This window comes from Coloeus monedula (assembly GCF_965178545.1).
Source record: "Coloeus monedula genome assembly, chromosome: 11".
In the NCBI taxonomy this organism is placed as follows: Eukaryota; Metazoa; Chordata; class Aves; order Passeriformes; family Corvidae; genus Coloeus; species Coloeus monedula.
The window spans coordinates 7279067-7295284 of NC_138791.1; the positions used below are offsets into that span (position 1 = coordinate 7279067).

General features: G+C 35.8%; 1 protein-coding gene across 1 annotated transcript in view; it reads left to right on the top strand.

Moving 5' to 3' along the window:
* CACNA2D3 (calcium voltage-gated channel auxiliary subunit alpha2delta 3) overlaps positions 1-16218 on the top strand; it is a gene marked incomplete at both ends in the record, with an annotated part of 393646 nt that overhangs the window by 183289 nt on the left and 194139 nt on the right. The window contains 3 exons of the mRNA XM_082288518.1: positions 664-738; positions 11582-11671; positions 15372-15485. Of these exons, the coding sequence (XP_082144644.1) occupies positions 664-738; positions 11582-11671; positions 15372-15485 (279 nt within the window). The remainder of the gene's footprint in view (positions 1-663; positions 739-11581; positions 11672-15371; positions 15486-16218) is intronic.

The window sequence follows — 16218 nt, forward strand, 5'->3', positions numbered from 1 at the left end:
TCATCCATTAGTGTTCAAGTTCTACTGGCTGCAGGTTAGACCTCATTGTTTTAATGCTTAGGATGCTTCTGAATGTAGGACTGGGCAGTCTAACTTACCTACACCTTGTGAACAAAACAGATAATTCCTTCAAGATCTGTCACATATTCATGACTGTGTATAATAGCCACTCTGCTTGACTGAAATTTTGAAAATTGTCAGTCATTTACAGGATTGATTCAACTTACAGGTTTTTTTTGGTATAGGTGTTCCAGTAGTAACCTTTTAAAATGTTACACAGTGCCACAAATATTTGTCAGGAATATTTTTATACCTAGCAAAGAATTGGGAGCTCTGTTTGTGATGTATAAGACATGATCTCTTAATACTATCCAGATTTCAATTTGAGAGATATTTTTGCCAGCTAGTTGTATATAGTACCCTTAAATCCACCTGAGTTTTGGCATCCATTCAGTGCTCCTTTAGGAGTTTAAAACTCTGACAAATTAAGAATCATGTAAAAGGAAAAGAAATACCAGCGCTAGTTCTTAAAAATGAACAAAATCCTTTTGTTCTTGCTTTCTGTGCATGTTTCATTCACTGTAGTTCTAAGTCATTAAATTGACTTGTATCTTCCAAGCTTTTAATTAAATTTTTCATCATACTTTGTATTTCTCTCTGTAGTATAATGAAGAACTCCACTACGTAGAGCCGTGCCTGAATGGAACATTAGTTCAAGCAGACAGAGCCAACAAAGAGGTAAGGAATGAAAGTTACAAAACAGTGGAGAGCTGGGATGCAGTGGGTAACAATGTGCTATAATGATCTTTTCCTAGTACAATGCATTCCATTATTAAAATTTATTAATTATTCTACTCATGCCGGTTCAAAGGAATTTTATGTGACTCAGTAGAAAGAAAGAAAGAATCTCCTAGTCAATTTGGTTGAATAAACTTAATGGAAAATTGCAAGAGTCATTGAAAATATATTAATTAGTTATTAACTGTTAATAAAGTTTGGTCATTATTTTAAGTAAAATATTTCAACCACTTTAAATTGAACCATGATTCTGTTAACAAAAATTACTGAGGAAGAGATTGCATTCTTAACTCAAAGTAACACTGGAGTTGAAACAAAATCTCCAAGCTAATGTAATACTACAAGAAAGAAGAATTTAACGTTCCAGACAGGTCTGTCAATGTAATAATGCACTCATTTGAGAACATTTTGTGAAAATGTTCAGATTAGTTACATCCTGCTGGAATTTTTTAGGGAATAACACTCATTACAGTGACTACAGTGCAAATTTTATTTGAAGAGAAATTGTGGTATGAATCTGCAGTGTGAAGTTTAGTTTTTTGCCTGACAGTTTTCTGCAGTGGTTCTGTGCAGGCATTGCTCTAACACTCTTTAGGAGCTGAGGTAAGATTGTTTATGCTGTTATGAAATAAGGTGGTTGAACAGCCCCATGATTCTTGTAGAGGGAAAGACCTGTAGAGGGATTCTTGTAGAGGGAAAGCCACCTCTGTTATTGTAGGGCTTCCTCCTTGCTAAGGCTTCCTCTCTTCTTAAAGTGGTTTCTCCATCTGCCCTGAGTCTTGCCTGTGGCTGGAGAGGGCAGCAGTCATGTGTCTTTCCTTAAGTAGTTCTCTGTTTTTACTGAAGGCAATCAGAGGAGTTTCAGCTCAGCTCTGAATTCTGCTTAACACCCAGTGTGATTGTTCATTTGTGCTCAAGTGGTCAACGATCTCTTACAGGAAGTGGAAAATCCAGCTCTGAAAACACACTTTGAAGTGTGTCAGTGCTCGGTCTCTGTATGTTTACCAAGACAAAATTATTTCTGATCTTGTTATGCTGACCTTTACTCCACTGTATTACTCCCAAGAGTTCTTTACATTTTATCTATGTCCTACAGAAATTATTCTTCATGGGCTGCTTCTTTTATATACTTGATATTTACCACTGTAGATATCTAAATATCATTTGGTTGATATGTGGGCATGAATTGTTTTTAATAATTTGCTGTTGAAGTCCCTTATTTGTGAATTGTGATTTTCTAAAGGAGCACTTTATTGTGGGTGCATCAAATGAGCCACATGAAATCTGTGCAAGTTCTAGATGCAGATCTGAAGATTCAAATGTATTGTCCAGATGTCCTGTCTGGAATTAATCCCACAGTTAACCTTTCCATCATTCTGCAACTGATCAAAATGCAGATTACCCCACATCCATATGTTACTTAATGTCAGATTTGTTTTAATTTAATTGATCAGAAAGTTTTTATGCCACCCAGATGATGCTCAGATTTTATGAACAGTGCTCAATTTTTCAAAATAGTTAAGTAGAAGTTCATATTCTGTTTTTCAGAATAAACATTGATACAATTTCTGGTTAGCTAAATGGTTTTATTTATTTATTTACAGAGTAATTTTGTACTTTGTCTATAAATTGAATAATATATGCAAAATTTGGGGAAATAACTAAATATTACCTTTTTTCTAGTTATTCATATAAGTGAGCTAGTTAATGTTCTTTCCTTGAAAGGCCAGAACTGGAGAAAAAACTTGAGATAAATAGCATGTAATGGTTTGGTGCATTTGTATATACCATGACTTTGCCAGTCTTCATTTCTTTCTTATATGTGAGCTTTTATGTTCTTATATCATTTTTCTAGATACTGTAATGAGGTTAAAAATTTATCTGCCTAAACACTAGAAGGCACAAAAGTTCCATTGTCCTGAATATAGCTCAGAGTACAAAGTAAAGATTGTCCAAGGAGGTGGGCAGCCACTTAATCCTACATGAGTAATTCAGTTATCATGGTCCTGAACTCAGTTAAAAGCAGCCTTCTGAAATATCTGATACTGTTCTAAGATGTGATACTGTGTGATTTGACTATACTGACACAGCAAATTTACCTGGGAGCCTCATCAAAAACTCACTGAATCAATTGGAAAAGTTTCTTTTGAATTCATAGTTTTTTGGCCAGGCCCACAGAAAAAAAGATGTCTTAAAATGCTGTTTGTGTGCACATTCCAAAAGTAGTCAAGAGAATTTAGCGGTTTTTGGAACTCATCGTAAGTATTCTACCATTTGGGTTATAACTTTTATTTCTGTGAGTCTCACAGATACACCAGACTTCTCCTGTAGTTAATTTAATTTCTGTAATTGCCATGGGTCCATTGTAATATCAGAAAAAAAGTAGACAAAATTACACTTTCTCAACCATTCTTACAAGGGAAATACTCCTTTGCATGTTCACTGGTAATAATAACTTTTTCTTTTTTTTTTTAAATGATAAAAAACCCAAGAAAAATATCAAGACAAACACTGTGCTCTGTAGCTTCTCCAAGCAGTCATTATCAGCATGTGACCATGTTTCTGTACTGGTAAAGTAGAGCAGGAGATTGACAGGCAAAGTTTTGATATAATCTATTGTTTCAGTTTACATATGTCTACACATGCCTGATTTTTTGGAATTCCAACATAGGTCTGAAAATGTAGCTATATACTTGGTTCAGAGCTTTCTATCCTTCATTTTCATGTCAAGTGCTCTCCTCAGTTAAATGGGAGCAAGGATGACCACATCTGTTACTACCAGTATAAGCTTTATTAGCAATAAAACAAACACAAGCATTCAAAAAAAGTTAGAATGCTTTTTTTCTTTGGCTGGGAAACATCTATTCCCAAATTATAACTTTGAATAGAAACAATTAAAATTTACTCTAATGGTATTCCATATTGCTATCGTTTTCTTTTATGTGGAAAGAGGAGATGTATGATGCTGATGATTGCAGGGCCTGAGTTTTAAACTGTTCACTCTACCACTCTTATGTTTCTATTCATAATCCTGACCTTTCTTAAGACACCTATCACTTAATGTAGTGTTGTGGCTGGAAACATGCATGGAACCAGCTTTACCAAACTATCAGTTTATACTGAATAAACTTGAATCTCTACCATTTTGCCATTTTGGGAGTATATTTCTCTCTCTTTTTTTTTTGTTTTAACCATAATACATGAGTGTCAATATAAAAAATCCCATTAAATGACCATTAAGGAAAAAACATACATGATGTACATGGATGCACACCCCAGTTCTTTCTAACTGCATCTTGCTAGGTTCATCTGACATCACTTGTACCAAATAAAGACAGTTCTTAGAAGCAGAGATAAGAAATTACTTTGAGATATTTGGAGCTTTTAATCTCATGAGGAAAGCAGCTGTCTCCATAACTCTCCATAACAATTGCTCTCACAGGGTCAGTACCCCAGTCCATATTTTTCTTGAAAGTATTTGTTGGAGAGCCACTTTGTTGTCTTTCTGCAGGGCTCAGATGTTTTCAAATGGAATCTTTCCACTCTGAGGGTGTCACTTAAACATGCTGAATGTCATTCTTTGGATTGCGTTTAATCTCTAGACTTTAACAAAACAAAGAAACAGAGAATCCAGAAGATTAGCTGTCCTTATCACTTGCACTTCTTTTGTAGTGAGCTAAAGGGCAAACCAGGCTTCTAAGCAGAATAAATAGGGTTAAATTATACTAACTGGGGCGGCTGGGTGTGGGGAGAGACCAGGTCCTCTGTTTTAGGGAGACATGAGTGTGATGTTTGCTCCTGCTGAAAGGGTTCTGTGGTGCCAGCACAAGAGGCTGCCCTGCTCATCCCGAGCCCCTGCCCAGCCACAGCCTTGGCTTTCCAAGTGGATCCTGAGTTTGCCACCCGCAGTAGCCTCCTGCCTCGGGCAGCTGGGCTATAGCCAGAGCTGCTCTGTTCCCGTGCACAGCCTATCTAGGTAAGGTGAAACCTGGGAGCATCTTCAGGGAATGGAGAATAAGGATCTTTTTTGTAGGCTACAGGAAACAGCTTTAGCCTGAGGGCTTAGAGCAGCCTGGGAAATGAGTGTTTCTTAGTGGTGCTGGTGCTGAATATTCAGTGGGATTACGGGTAGCAAATGAACATGCTCTTTCTTTCACATTCAGCGATGTGTTGCAGGAACTCTTACCCATAATGTTCAGGGAATGTAAGGGGCTTCCACAGCGCCAGACTTTCAGAAAATTCAATTAGTCTTACAAAACAAGGAAAAAAGAAAAGCTGTCTGGTTTATACATTTTCTCATTGAAACACTTACTCTTGATCCCCTCCCCACCTCTTCTCTTTTTGGGACGGAAACAATATTGTAAACACAGTGTTAATTCCACACATTGGCTCTAGAGCACTCACCATCGTTTTCTGGACCACAATGTGGGAGCTACTCACCTAAAAAAAAAAAAAAAAAACACTCTCATTAAAGTATGAAAAAGCATTTAAAGCATTGTAGCTCTCTTATATCCTCTCCTTGGTGACACTCTCCTTTCAGTAATGTATCTTAGTTTCCTGTTGCAAGCACCAGGAAAGATATTATGAAGCCAATTTCTGTTTCATCCCCCTCCTTTCATTTTTCTCTGTCTTTCAGGTAAGAACATGTACCTGACATTAGAGTAAATCTTACAAAATACACACAGAGGAAGGAAGCCGCCTTTCTCTTTGAATAACATCTCAGTTGTTACTGATGAAACTGCATGCTTTTCCTCTAGAATGTGCAGTCTTTATTCCATTTGCATTTTTACTTAAATTAAGAGTTAAGATTCAACTGGAATCTCTGAACTGAACTCTCTTATCGCAGCTATATTTAAGTAAGCAGTGAAAAGTCAGGCTTAATTTATATGATAATGGAGCTCAAGTTATCCAAAGATTCTTGATCCTGCATGGTTTTGTTAAGTAAAGAGAGCAGTCAGACAGAAAAGAAAATATAGCATGAGTACTTTTACCTTTGTAGTGTTCAACCTTGCTAAATGAAGGTTTTGAAGACTGGTACAAGTTTCATAGTGATTGGTGTAGTGAAAGCAGAAATTTTTTTGGAACATGCCTCATCATACCTGTTAGGGGTTTCTTGATCAAGACCGCTCCCTTGTTAAAGCACTAATAAATGTCTGGAGTATTACAGTAGCTTTTTGAGGGACATCAAACACATTTAGGATAATTAAGCATTTTAAAGTTTAACACATCCATGTGTTTTTGTGATGGCAAAGGAGAGAAGGTTGGAGGAAGTAGGTTTTCAGCCCTGAATCTCCAGCATGTAACATGCTTTTCTTTAAGAAAGTGTGGAGATGCTTTGAAAGAAGTAATGGTTCTAAGCATCTAGACCTCTTCCCTGCCAGCTTAAAGAACAGCCAAGTAATGCAGTCTTGAGTTGGAAATTCTCATTTATTTTTTTTTGCTGCTAGCAACAACCTACAAGGAGGAGATGCTAGTATAATTTGTATAATATGTTTAGACATTTCCACATGTTTTGAGCAAGTTGTTCTATTACTTTTTTGCAAAACTGCTCATTCTTTAAGTGCTTGTTTTTTGTAGCTTTCAGAGCAATGAAGATCTAATTGAACCATGAATTTCTGTCAGGTACGACTTCAGAAAACATTCTTCTTTTCAGAAACCTTATTCAATGGAGTTTGCTTGATGTATTTATAAAAGACAAAGTTACAGCTTCAAATATGACAGTGATGTGAGTGGTGTTAATATATGTGCCGCCAGTTTTACTAAGATACACAGTAAGCATCACAGTACTAGATTTCTTCCAAGACACAGTGTTTCAGCTTTCACTTTACAATGGAAGAATACAGTAATTTGTTTTAGGAATAATTATATTGTCAGGTGATATGGCAGGTGTCACAGTGTCTCCACTTATTTCTAAAAGTTTTTACAGCCTAGCAATTGTCGTAAATTTTTGTGTTGGCACATACCTGCAGGGAAGTTCAGTTTAGATGTGTGGATATTTTAAGCTATCCCTAATTTGCAGAACTAGCTTTAAGTTTCGTTTATCACAAAATTTAAATCTGTAATTACATTGGGTAGCATAACTGAGGTTGAAATTAATCTGTGATCCTAAATGAGGTTTAATAATATAGCATATGCAAGGTATATTTGAATTTTACCAGACTATTTTATAATTTGGCATTAGAGTTAAACAGCTGCTACCTTGAAGTGTATCAATTTGCTATACACAAATTTAAAAAAGAGTGGGAAATAGTTCAGACACTATTCTGTCACCGTCTGCACTTTCTCCACAAATTACAAACATGTGGAACTGCCTATTTTAATACCAGTTTTCTTGGGCCAAGAGGTTTTCATCTTTGAGAAACTCCATGTTACAATTTACCTACCCCAAAGGAATCGGATGACAATCTGATTTAATGTAACTCCAGATCTGAAGTAACAATATTACAATATACATTCCTCTTTTATATGTTTTTTTAATGTGCTATATATGGGTTGAGGACATTTCTCTGTAAATGCTTCCAGATGAAATATATCATCTTCTAGATGCACAGATAGGCACAGTAACTCCAAACTAAATCAAGAACTTACCCCAGTGTAAATTCGAATGACAGAAATAGACAGATGTAGAGTATAACTTCCAAAAAGCTTTTGTTTTTTATGTAATTACCAGAAATTAAATAACCAGAAGACTGATTCAGCAAAGAAGCTGAGTGAAATTGCCAGTTAGAGGTTGGTAAATACAAATTTTGCATATTGAATTTTATTTAAGCAAATTACTTTTGCATATTTATCTATCCATCTCTGTCAGATCTCAAAAAAAAATTTCAATTGCATTGCTTAGCTGTTAAAAACCCCAAAATAGTAAAGTCTTACTGAAGTCTACTCTTTTTTTAAAACTGTCAAGCTGTTATAGACCCTCAAAATTTTCAGTAAGCCCCTGACCGCTGAAATTTGGTCTGACGTTTTCTATTGCAGTAACTAATTTACTTAAGAAGAAATTGGTTTTAATCTGAGTATATTGAATCGTGGGCTCTTTGTTCAGCATTGTTTTTATGATGATTTTTTCCCAGAAAAACCCCTTTTACAACACGACATGTTGGGGTTGGATAATCATCACCAGCAAGCTAACCTCTAAATGCCCTGACAAAGAGTTTGGAACGGGGTGATGCCTAAATGCATTTTACGTTTACATTTATCTGTCAGTACGTGTGGGTAAACTTTCCCATGACACACAAGTGAACATCACTCTCCCACCTCACACAGGCCTTCTGATTGCTGCTTTTTGTTTCCTGGTTTGTGTGCTGATGTAGTCCATCTTCACAAATCTGATAAATCTTTGCCAAGTACATCCCAGGACCATTTGGAGTTACAGCAAGTGTGGATAGGCATGGGAAGTGATTCTAGAAGCAGCCAAGACTTGCAGTAAAGCTGACAAGGAAACCTAGAGGAATGCTGAACCCATTAATGATGCTTTTCTGTAGGAAGCTTAACCTTGTCAGACAACTAATAGTGAATATCATGCTTTTCCAGTGTAACTGTATAACCTCTGCTGCATGTATTTGTTGTGAACTCTTCCTTTTTGGAACCAGTGGAAAATGCTTTATTCATTGGCTTGAATCCATGGTCCTGTGCCCCATCTAATTTGCATATTCCTACTCATCATAAGTGATACCTTATTTTCAGTAAACATAAGTAGGCTCTAATAAAATGTTTGTGCAGGGTACTGGGACTCCTGTGTAGCATATTGGCTTAACAAGAACGAAATAAAACATTGTTGTTTGTGAAAAAATTAAATTCAATTAACTAATTCTGAAGCCCTAAAGCAAAAACCAGTAATTTTTAAAATGGATTCTTTTTTTCTAGCTAAGTGGGAAGAGTGGAGATGGGGACTTGATTTGGTCACTTTTCAACAGTAAACTTGCTATTGGTTTCCTTCCATTTTGTCAGTGCCAGAGAGATATAATATAAAGGGAAACAGGTTTCCAGGACATCCAGGAGAGGGGTCTTCTATAAACCATAGCAAGCTCAACTTATTGAGTGATATATCTCTATTTGTGTGGATTTAGGTGGTGTTCTCATGTTAAAATGCATTAAAACACCCTGTGAGGTCTTGTAGACTGTGTGCCAATTAAAAGGTGAGCCAAGCTCACTGTTGTGACAAGCTTTGTCATGGTGCTGGGGGAAAAACCATTGGTATAATTCTGCAGATGTTTGCTACAGTAAACATGAGTGCCAGGCATTTGGGATTGCCTTAGCTGGCATCTTCTGTGATTTTTTTTGTGTTTGTCTGAGATGGGCTGATTGTTACAGCTCTTACCTGGCATTGGAGAATTGAAACTTGGTTCTCTGTGTTAATGTATCATTACCTGCTTTCAGATGTGTTAGTTTCCTCAGATGTCAAATGAAGATGGGTGCACTTTGGTTTTTTCCTTTTTTTTTTTTTTTTTTTTTTTTTTTTTTTTTTTTTCTTGTTTAGAAAGGATAAAACTTTGAGGGTTATGGGGTATTCCTATATTACTGTAAAGGAGGCCAAAGAATTTCCCTGATGGTTGTTCAGACACTGAACTCTGTTGTTTGCTTGGAGGGTGACCACTTTCCATTTGCTTCCAGAATATAAAAATTTGTCACCCTGTGATCATTTTCTAATCTCAATAAACCTTGTGAGGCCATTAGAACAGCCTCTAAGATAAGAGATCAGTAAAAGGAGTTGCCTTGAAATTTCCTGAGAATTGCCACCAAATTAATAAATTATTCTTCAGGTTTTCTGTGGGCTACATAAATCAGTGTCTCATTTTGGCTACAAGTTTGATAGCTTCTGCCATGAAGGAAAAATTCAGTTTCACAATTTTCTGGCCTTCATCTTGGAAGAGTTTTTAAATTGCCTGCAATGACCTGAAATCAGGAAAGGAAAATCAAAATCAAATTCTTGCCTGTATTCAGACTGCCCCCTCTACCTCCCTAACTTCTCCTGTGTTCTGAATGATGAAAGGTGCTTTGAATATGTGTCAACTCTCAAGCACAGATTTGCTGAAATAAATTGCTTAACTTGAATTATTTAAATTCAGTAACTTTTAAATCCCAGTAAATCAAAAGTAGGAAACAGAGAAAAGAGCAAAACGTGAGTTGCTACCATATTTTGAGACAAAATTTTACCTAATCCCCAAAGTATGACAACTGTAATCATCTAACCAAGTATGATCCCAAATCCTTACAATTGTTCCTTAAACTGTGAGACTAGAAAAGGAAAATACACCAGGTTGTACCAAAAATGCTTTCAACAACCTCATTATAAGAGAAATTCCAAGTTCAATCAGGATAATTGTTTATGGATTTATCCTCTTGTTCAGTTATGCCAAAGCCATATGCAACAGTGGTGTGATTTTAATGTGCTGTTACTTGAAGAGTAACTGTCCCATGACACGCAGAATATGAAGGACATAAAAACCATCCTGGGTTTCTTCTCATTAAAGTTCTGGAAGACTTCATCCTGATTTACCTGCACATGTGGATTTGTATCCTCATTCTCTTCAGCTCATGTCTTTCAGATTCTTCTGGATGATCACAGACACCTCCCCAGCTGCCACACTTCCGTGCTTCCTCACACAACTTCAGTGGGGATCTGACCCTGTAATTTTGTAATCAGACATCAATGTCTGATTGTCATAATTGTGTGCCTAATTTGCATTCAGAATTACCAGGATTATGCATGTCAATTAGGTATATGAGTCTACAAATAGATATTGCATATTCTGGTATTTGCACACGGAAATTAAACATACAGTTCCCCGGGAATGTTTGTGCACACAGTTGGACAGATACCCAAGTCAAACTCTGGGAAATTCAGATATTAGTCTACAAGGGCTCCAAAATGATAGCAGAAAGAGACTGAGATAAACCAGTTTATTACTAAAAAGAGCTTTTAAAGTTGTAAAGGTGAACTATACTTTTTGAGTCATTAAGAGCAGGAGGCTCCTGCTTCTTGAGATGTTTGGTTTCTGAAAGTTATTGAAAGTGGAATTCAGGTGGTTTTTATCTCATTCTGAAATCACATATTCTTTTTTTTTAAACTGATATTTCAGTGGTATATTTCTTGCCCTGACATTTTTTCTCCACTTGCTGGGTTGAAATACCCTTTTCTGTTTTGTAGTGCTTTTGTGCTTCTTAGCCACTTGTGAAGACTGAAATAGCACTTCACAAAAACACTGCCTCCCCTGCTATTTCCCACCACACAGATCTTCATTTTCTTCTTACAAATTAATAGCCCTGCATTCCTGTGTAGAATAGTTTTTTATAAATCTAATATTAATATTGACACTTATAAACTGCATTTATACTGCAATGACCTAATGATTACAGTCTATCATCTTCTAGAGCTATGTACTCTCAAGGCTAAATTTCTGAAAGAACTATTTTTTTAAAGTATCAGACTTTAAAAACCTAAAGGGAAAATAGTTACAAATTATATAAAATTACTATATGAAGTGAAAAGAAAACATGAAGATCTCTAAATAGAAACACAAAAAACCAAAGCAAAATTATTTCGAATAAGTAGCCAAAAAGGTATCTTGTGATGCCTTTGCCTTATTATTGTACTGACACAATCTTAGTTTAGTGTTACTTAGAGTGAAAAAGGATTAAATGGGAATTGCTTTTTTAATTAGTGTATGTGGTCATTTAAGTCTAAGAAATAAGTCTAAATTATTCAGAAAACCTTAACCATTGACCTTGACATGTCTGTCGTAACAACATTCTGACAAATGAAACTTTCTTGTTCATATTTCAGCATTTCAGGGAACACCTTGACAAACTTTTTGCAAAAGGAATTGGAATGCTGGACATTGCTTTAAATGAAGCTTTCAACATGCTCAATGAAGTAAGTTCACGCTTTCCAGCTTTTTTTTCTTTTTCACCTCCTTCTTGTTTTCCCTTTTTTCAACTGAGTTTATATTTGTGAAAATGTTTTAAAATGTTTCCTTAAGTATAATCATTTATTTTGAGGAAAAAATATTAAAGTGTGTTAGTCTGCTGGAACATGAAAAAATCTCAACTAAATATCAAAGTGTCTTTTGATTGAAGGATGTACCTTGGAAATAAGAGCTCAAACCCAAATATTCTCCAAAAGTGTGTGACTTGACAAGTGTGCCTGCCTTTATGCTGTGTGATCATAGATTAATTAATGGTTCTAATTCCTGTGTATTCATCTTGAAGGGCAATATTGATTGATTCTTTTCCAGGCATAAAATCCTAAAATGAAAAAAGAAGTATCTTTTTCCACCCACTGCTCATGTGTTCAGTTAGACAGTGTGGAGCTAATGCCTTCATGTGGTGCATGCCAAAAATGACAGTGGGAAAAGGTGCATGAAGCAAAGGACACTCTAGGTTGTTTGTAGAGGTTTTATTAAAAATTGTGAGCACCAAATAGAGTCTTGGGAACCAGAAGCACAGTATGAATGCCTCAGTGCAAGAGATGTTCTATGCTAGCCCTCCAAATCTATGTAAACTGAAAAAAACCCCACACTGCAGGAAGTGAATGAGATCTGAAATGAGATCTGTTGCTTTGGTTTAAAATCTGTGAGGTAACTGAAGTTATAATGATGAACGTGGTATAAAAATCTCATTAGGTAAACTGATAGTTTTGAGAATAAACGGGTCTGACATCCCATGTGCTGTATTGTACCCACAATGAGAGATCTGTAAGATCATGATGGACTATGCTACATGTATGTTCAGCTCTCTTTAAGGTGCTGCATTGATTGCTCTTATTTATACTTAAAAAGGAAGTGTAATAGGTTCAATCTTTCTTTCATATAAACTTCCAGAAATGCCAGCATAAAAATATTTTCCATTTTATATAGGCATATCTGCAAAGTCTCTGGGAGCTTCAATTAAGCAGCCTAGGCCAGAGAAAAAGCTGCTAAATCTCCCCTTAGGAGACTACAGCAAACCATTTTCCACTTTGCCTACAGGATGTGACCTTTATGTGCCAGAAGCCTATTCTTTGAATTATAGGTTAACTAAGGATGTCTTTTATACATTTAAAAAAAAAAAAAAAAAAGAAAAAAAAAAGAAAAAGAAAAAGAAAAAAAAAGTGGGTGAATGGGGAGGGGGAAGGAGTGAGTGGTGTAGGAAAGGAAAAAAAAAATAGAGAAAGCTTTGTATTACACAAATAGTCTGTTAAGATTCTGGTTGGATTTTAGAACGGTTCAGGGGTTGCACTAATTAAACTCAGTCAATTTTGCCTTGCAATTACTTTTCAGTATTTGCTATGGTTGTCAAGACTTGAAGATGGTTGATACTGATATCTTTGAAAAGCACGTTTAAAAATCCACTTCCAAATTCTTTCCAATCATCAATTTAGGCAGTGTACATTATACAGGGTAAGAATACAGAAGTGCTTGGTACAGTAGTTAGGCACCTACTGTGTCATGTGACAACTGCAATTAAATCTTTTGGTGACAAACGTGCTCTTTGCAGTGATTACCTTTAAAAAAATCATAGCCAATTAAATAAAATTCTGTGACATTTCAAAGACTGTTAATCACAACCAAATGTTGTAAATGTCAGGATGCATTGAAATTTTTGCTGCTAACTGATGAATCACTGAGTTAATTGTAGTTCATCATAAACCCCTTGTCATTGTTATTATTATGGAAAACACTTTCATCACTCTTGCTATTCAATAAAATCAAAAATTTTAGACAAATATGAGAAGATATTGCTCATCAAAGTATTTGAATTTAATCTCATTCTTCAAAATATTCAGATAACTACGTAGAATAATGCAGATGCATACAGAGAGGTATTTTAAAATAAATATACAAAGGAATTTCCCCTTCATTAATTTCTCTTTTAAGATACCTTGCCACTTTCAATATATGTTGTCCATGTGAGGAAGATATCCCTAGACAAAGCAACTTCACCTTTATGAGAAAATACTGGCTCTAAGACCATGAATGAATCCAACTTTGATAGTTCTGGTTAAGACTGGAAAACCTGTCATGACTGGAGAATTTTAAGGACTGACTGCCTTGAAATTACACAGGGAAGAGTTTTCACCCAGGCAGTGATCACAATACAGTTAACTCTGTAAATCCACATTAGCTGCCCTTTAAACAGAGTGCTTCTGTTAATGTTTGCTGAGTTTCCTCTTTGATGAAAAAGAAGCTGATCTTGAGGAGAGATGCAGGTGATAGAAATGGTTGTTGAAAGTGGGTGTGATTACTCAGATACAAAAATGTGAAGGCAGAAGAAACAGAGGACTTCTGGAACCCACTATCTACCCTTTTGTACTGCTGGCATTTCTATAAGGATGAAATTTTTAGGAGAACTTTTTTAGAAAAAGTGGGTTTTAGGGTTTTGGAAAAACAGCGAATAAGTAAGGGTGAATAGACTGTGGAAAGCATAAAAGATAGAGCTATTGCTAGTCCAAATCAAACCAGAATACTGCGAATAATTTTTCATGAATGCAGGACCTGTCAGCCTCCCTGCAAAGTAATTCACCTGTGAACATAGGTACTGCTTTTTAAAAGGGACCACCCTATTCTGGGACACAGCAAGGCTGGTGAGGTGGGACAAGGTAATTCTTGCTTGGCTTTTTCAGCATCAAGAGAGGGGTGATAGGATGGGCCTCGCCTGACCTTGAATTTGATAATGTAGATGAAAACTACAAGAAAATATTTGTAATATCCCATTTATTGACCTTTTCATAGTTTTCTTTAAAGTGTTAGTACAGAGGAATTAAAAATCAAACAATTTTACAACTTTGCTTTTTTTTTGCTAAAAGATGGATGTTTCACCAAAGTTCCTTGAATGTATAAGGTAATACACAGACAAGAACCTATTCTGCAACCAAAACAAATGGAGACACATGGACTTAAAGTCAGAGCACCAACTCCAGAATAAAGAGATCAAGCTCATATTATGACTCAGCCCAACGTGTTTGCTCTTTGACAGGAGAAAATTCCATTTGTGTAACAAAGCTTTCTTTGCATACACCAAAGGATTGCTGATTGCTGTCTGAGAACCTGTGCTCAAGTACTGCTCCTCAGCAGCTTGAATTGCTTATATGTATTCATTTTGGGTAATAGGAGAATCTCCGAATATATAAATACAAACTGGGTTCTCCCAGATAAATATTTTAAGGAAAACAGCATATAGAATGTAATCCTGAGTGAATATCAATGAATGCCCTATGCATAGTCATTTGTCTCTCTATGAGTTGTGTATCTCCTGTATTTTGCAGAAAAATCATCATTCATTACTTCTTTTTGTGTAACTTGTTCTTTTAAAATCATATTTAAATCAAAGCAAACCCCATAGATGCATCAATACTTATCATCTATCAAAACCAGGGGAATACCATTTCAATTTTAGTAGAACTATATTTATATATGTTTCTTATTTTTCAATTCACCAAGATCATAATATCTTTGATAAAATGCTTTCAGCCTGAATATTTTCGACTTCCTCTAAGGATGCTAGAGATTTGACAAAATCCATGCTTATCCAGCGTGATCCTATCTCTCTTCATTTAACAGGAATGTGCTGTTTCTAATGATTGTTTCCTTTTGCAGTTCAATCACACAGGACAAGGAAGCATTTGCAGCCAAGCCATAATGTTGATCACTGATGGAGCTGTGGACACATATGACACAATATTTGCAAAATACAATTGGCCAGACAGAAAAGTAAGTATGCTATCACCTTTCCTGAATGGAAACCCCAAAGCTCCATAAGGAGTCTAAAGTGTATGTCTACTGAAAAGTCAGTAACGATCTTGCTAATGATCTAAAGATGATTTTGGATCACTAATAGAAAAATGATGCTTATATGGTATTGTTTGAGGATAGGAGATGATCTTTGACTGTGGTAATGAACTTAGGCTAATAAGACATAAAGGCATTATTTCCGTCCAGGTTACATTTTTGAGCATTATATAATCATTCCCCTGAGACACATCATTAAACATGAAAAAAGTTTTTCTTCTTTCTCCCAAAATACACAATAATAATTCAATCCTTTTCAAGCTAAAGATGGGTGTTTGCTGCAGACGGTGAATAGCACACTATGACAGGAGAAAGAGCAGATGTAGTACTCAGTATTTTTAATTTCTTCATTTGGAAGAGTGAGGGATAGAGCTGGCAGTTGGTAAGATTTTATTAAAAATGTATTTGGCTCTATTGATCTGTATAAAGAAATTTGCCCAGAGTTAAATTACCTTGTTTCATAACATGTGGAAGTTTCACAGTAGGGCAGAAATGCCTGGAATTTTCCTGACCTGTAAGCTCTACTGGGCCTTGTGTCTGTATGCAAAATAACTTTCTTCTACATTTTTTTCTTTTGCTAAAGCAAGTTTTGGGACTATTTTAGGAAGTTTTTGTAGTTCTTTGCCATGTTATATATGCCTGTGGAAGCAACAGC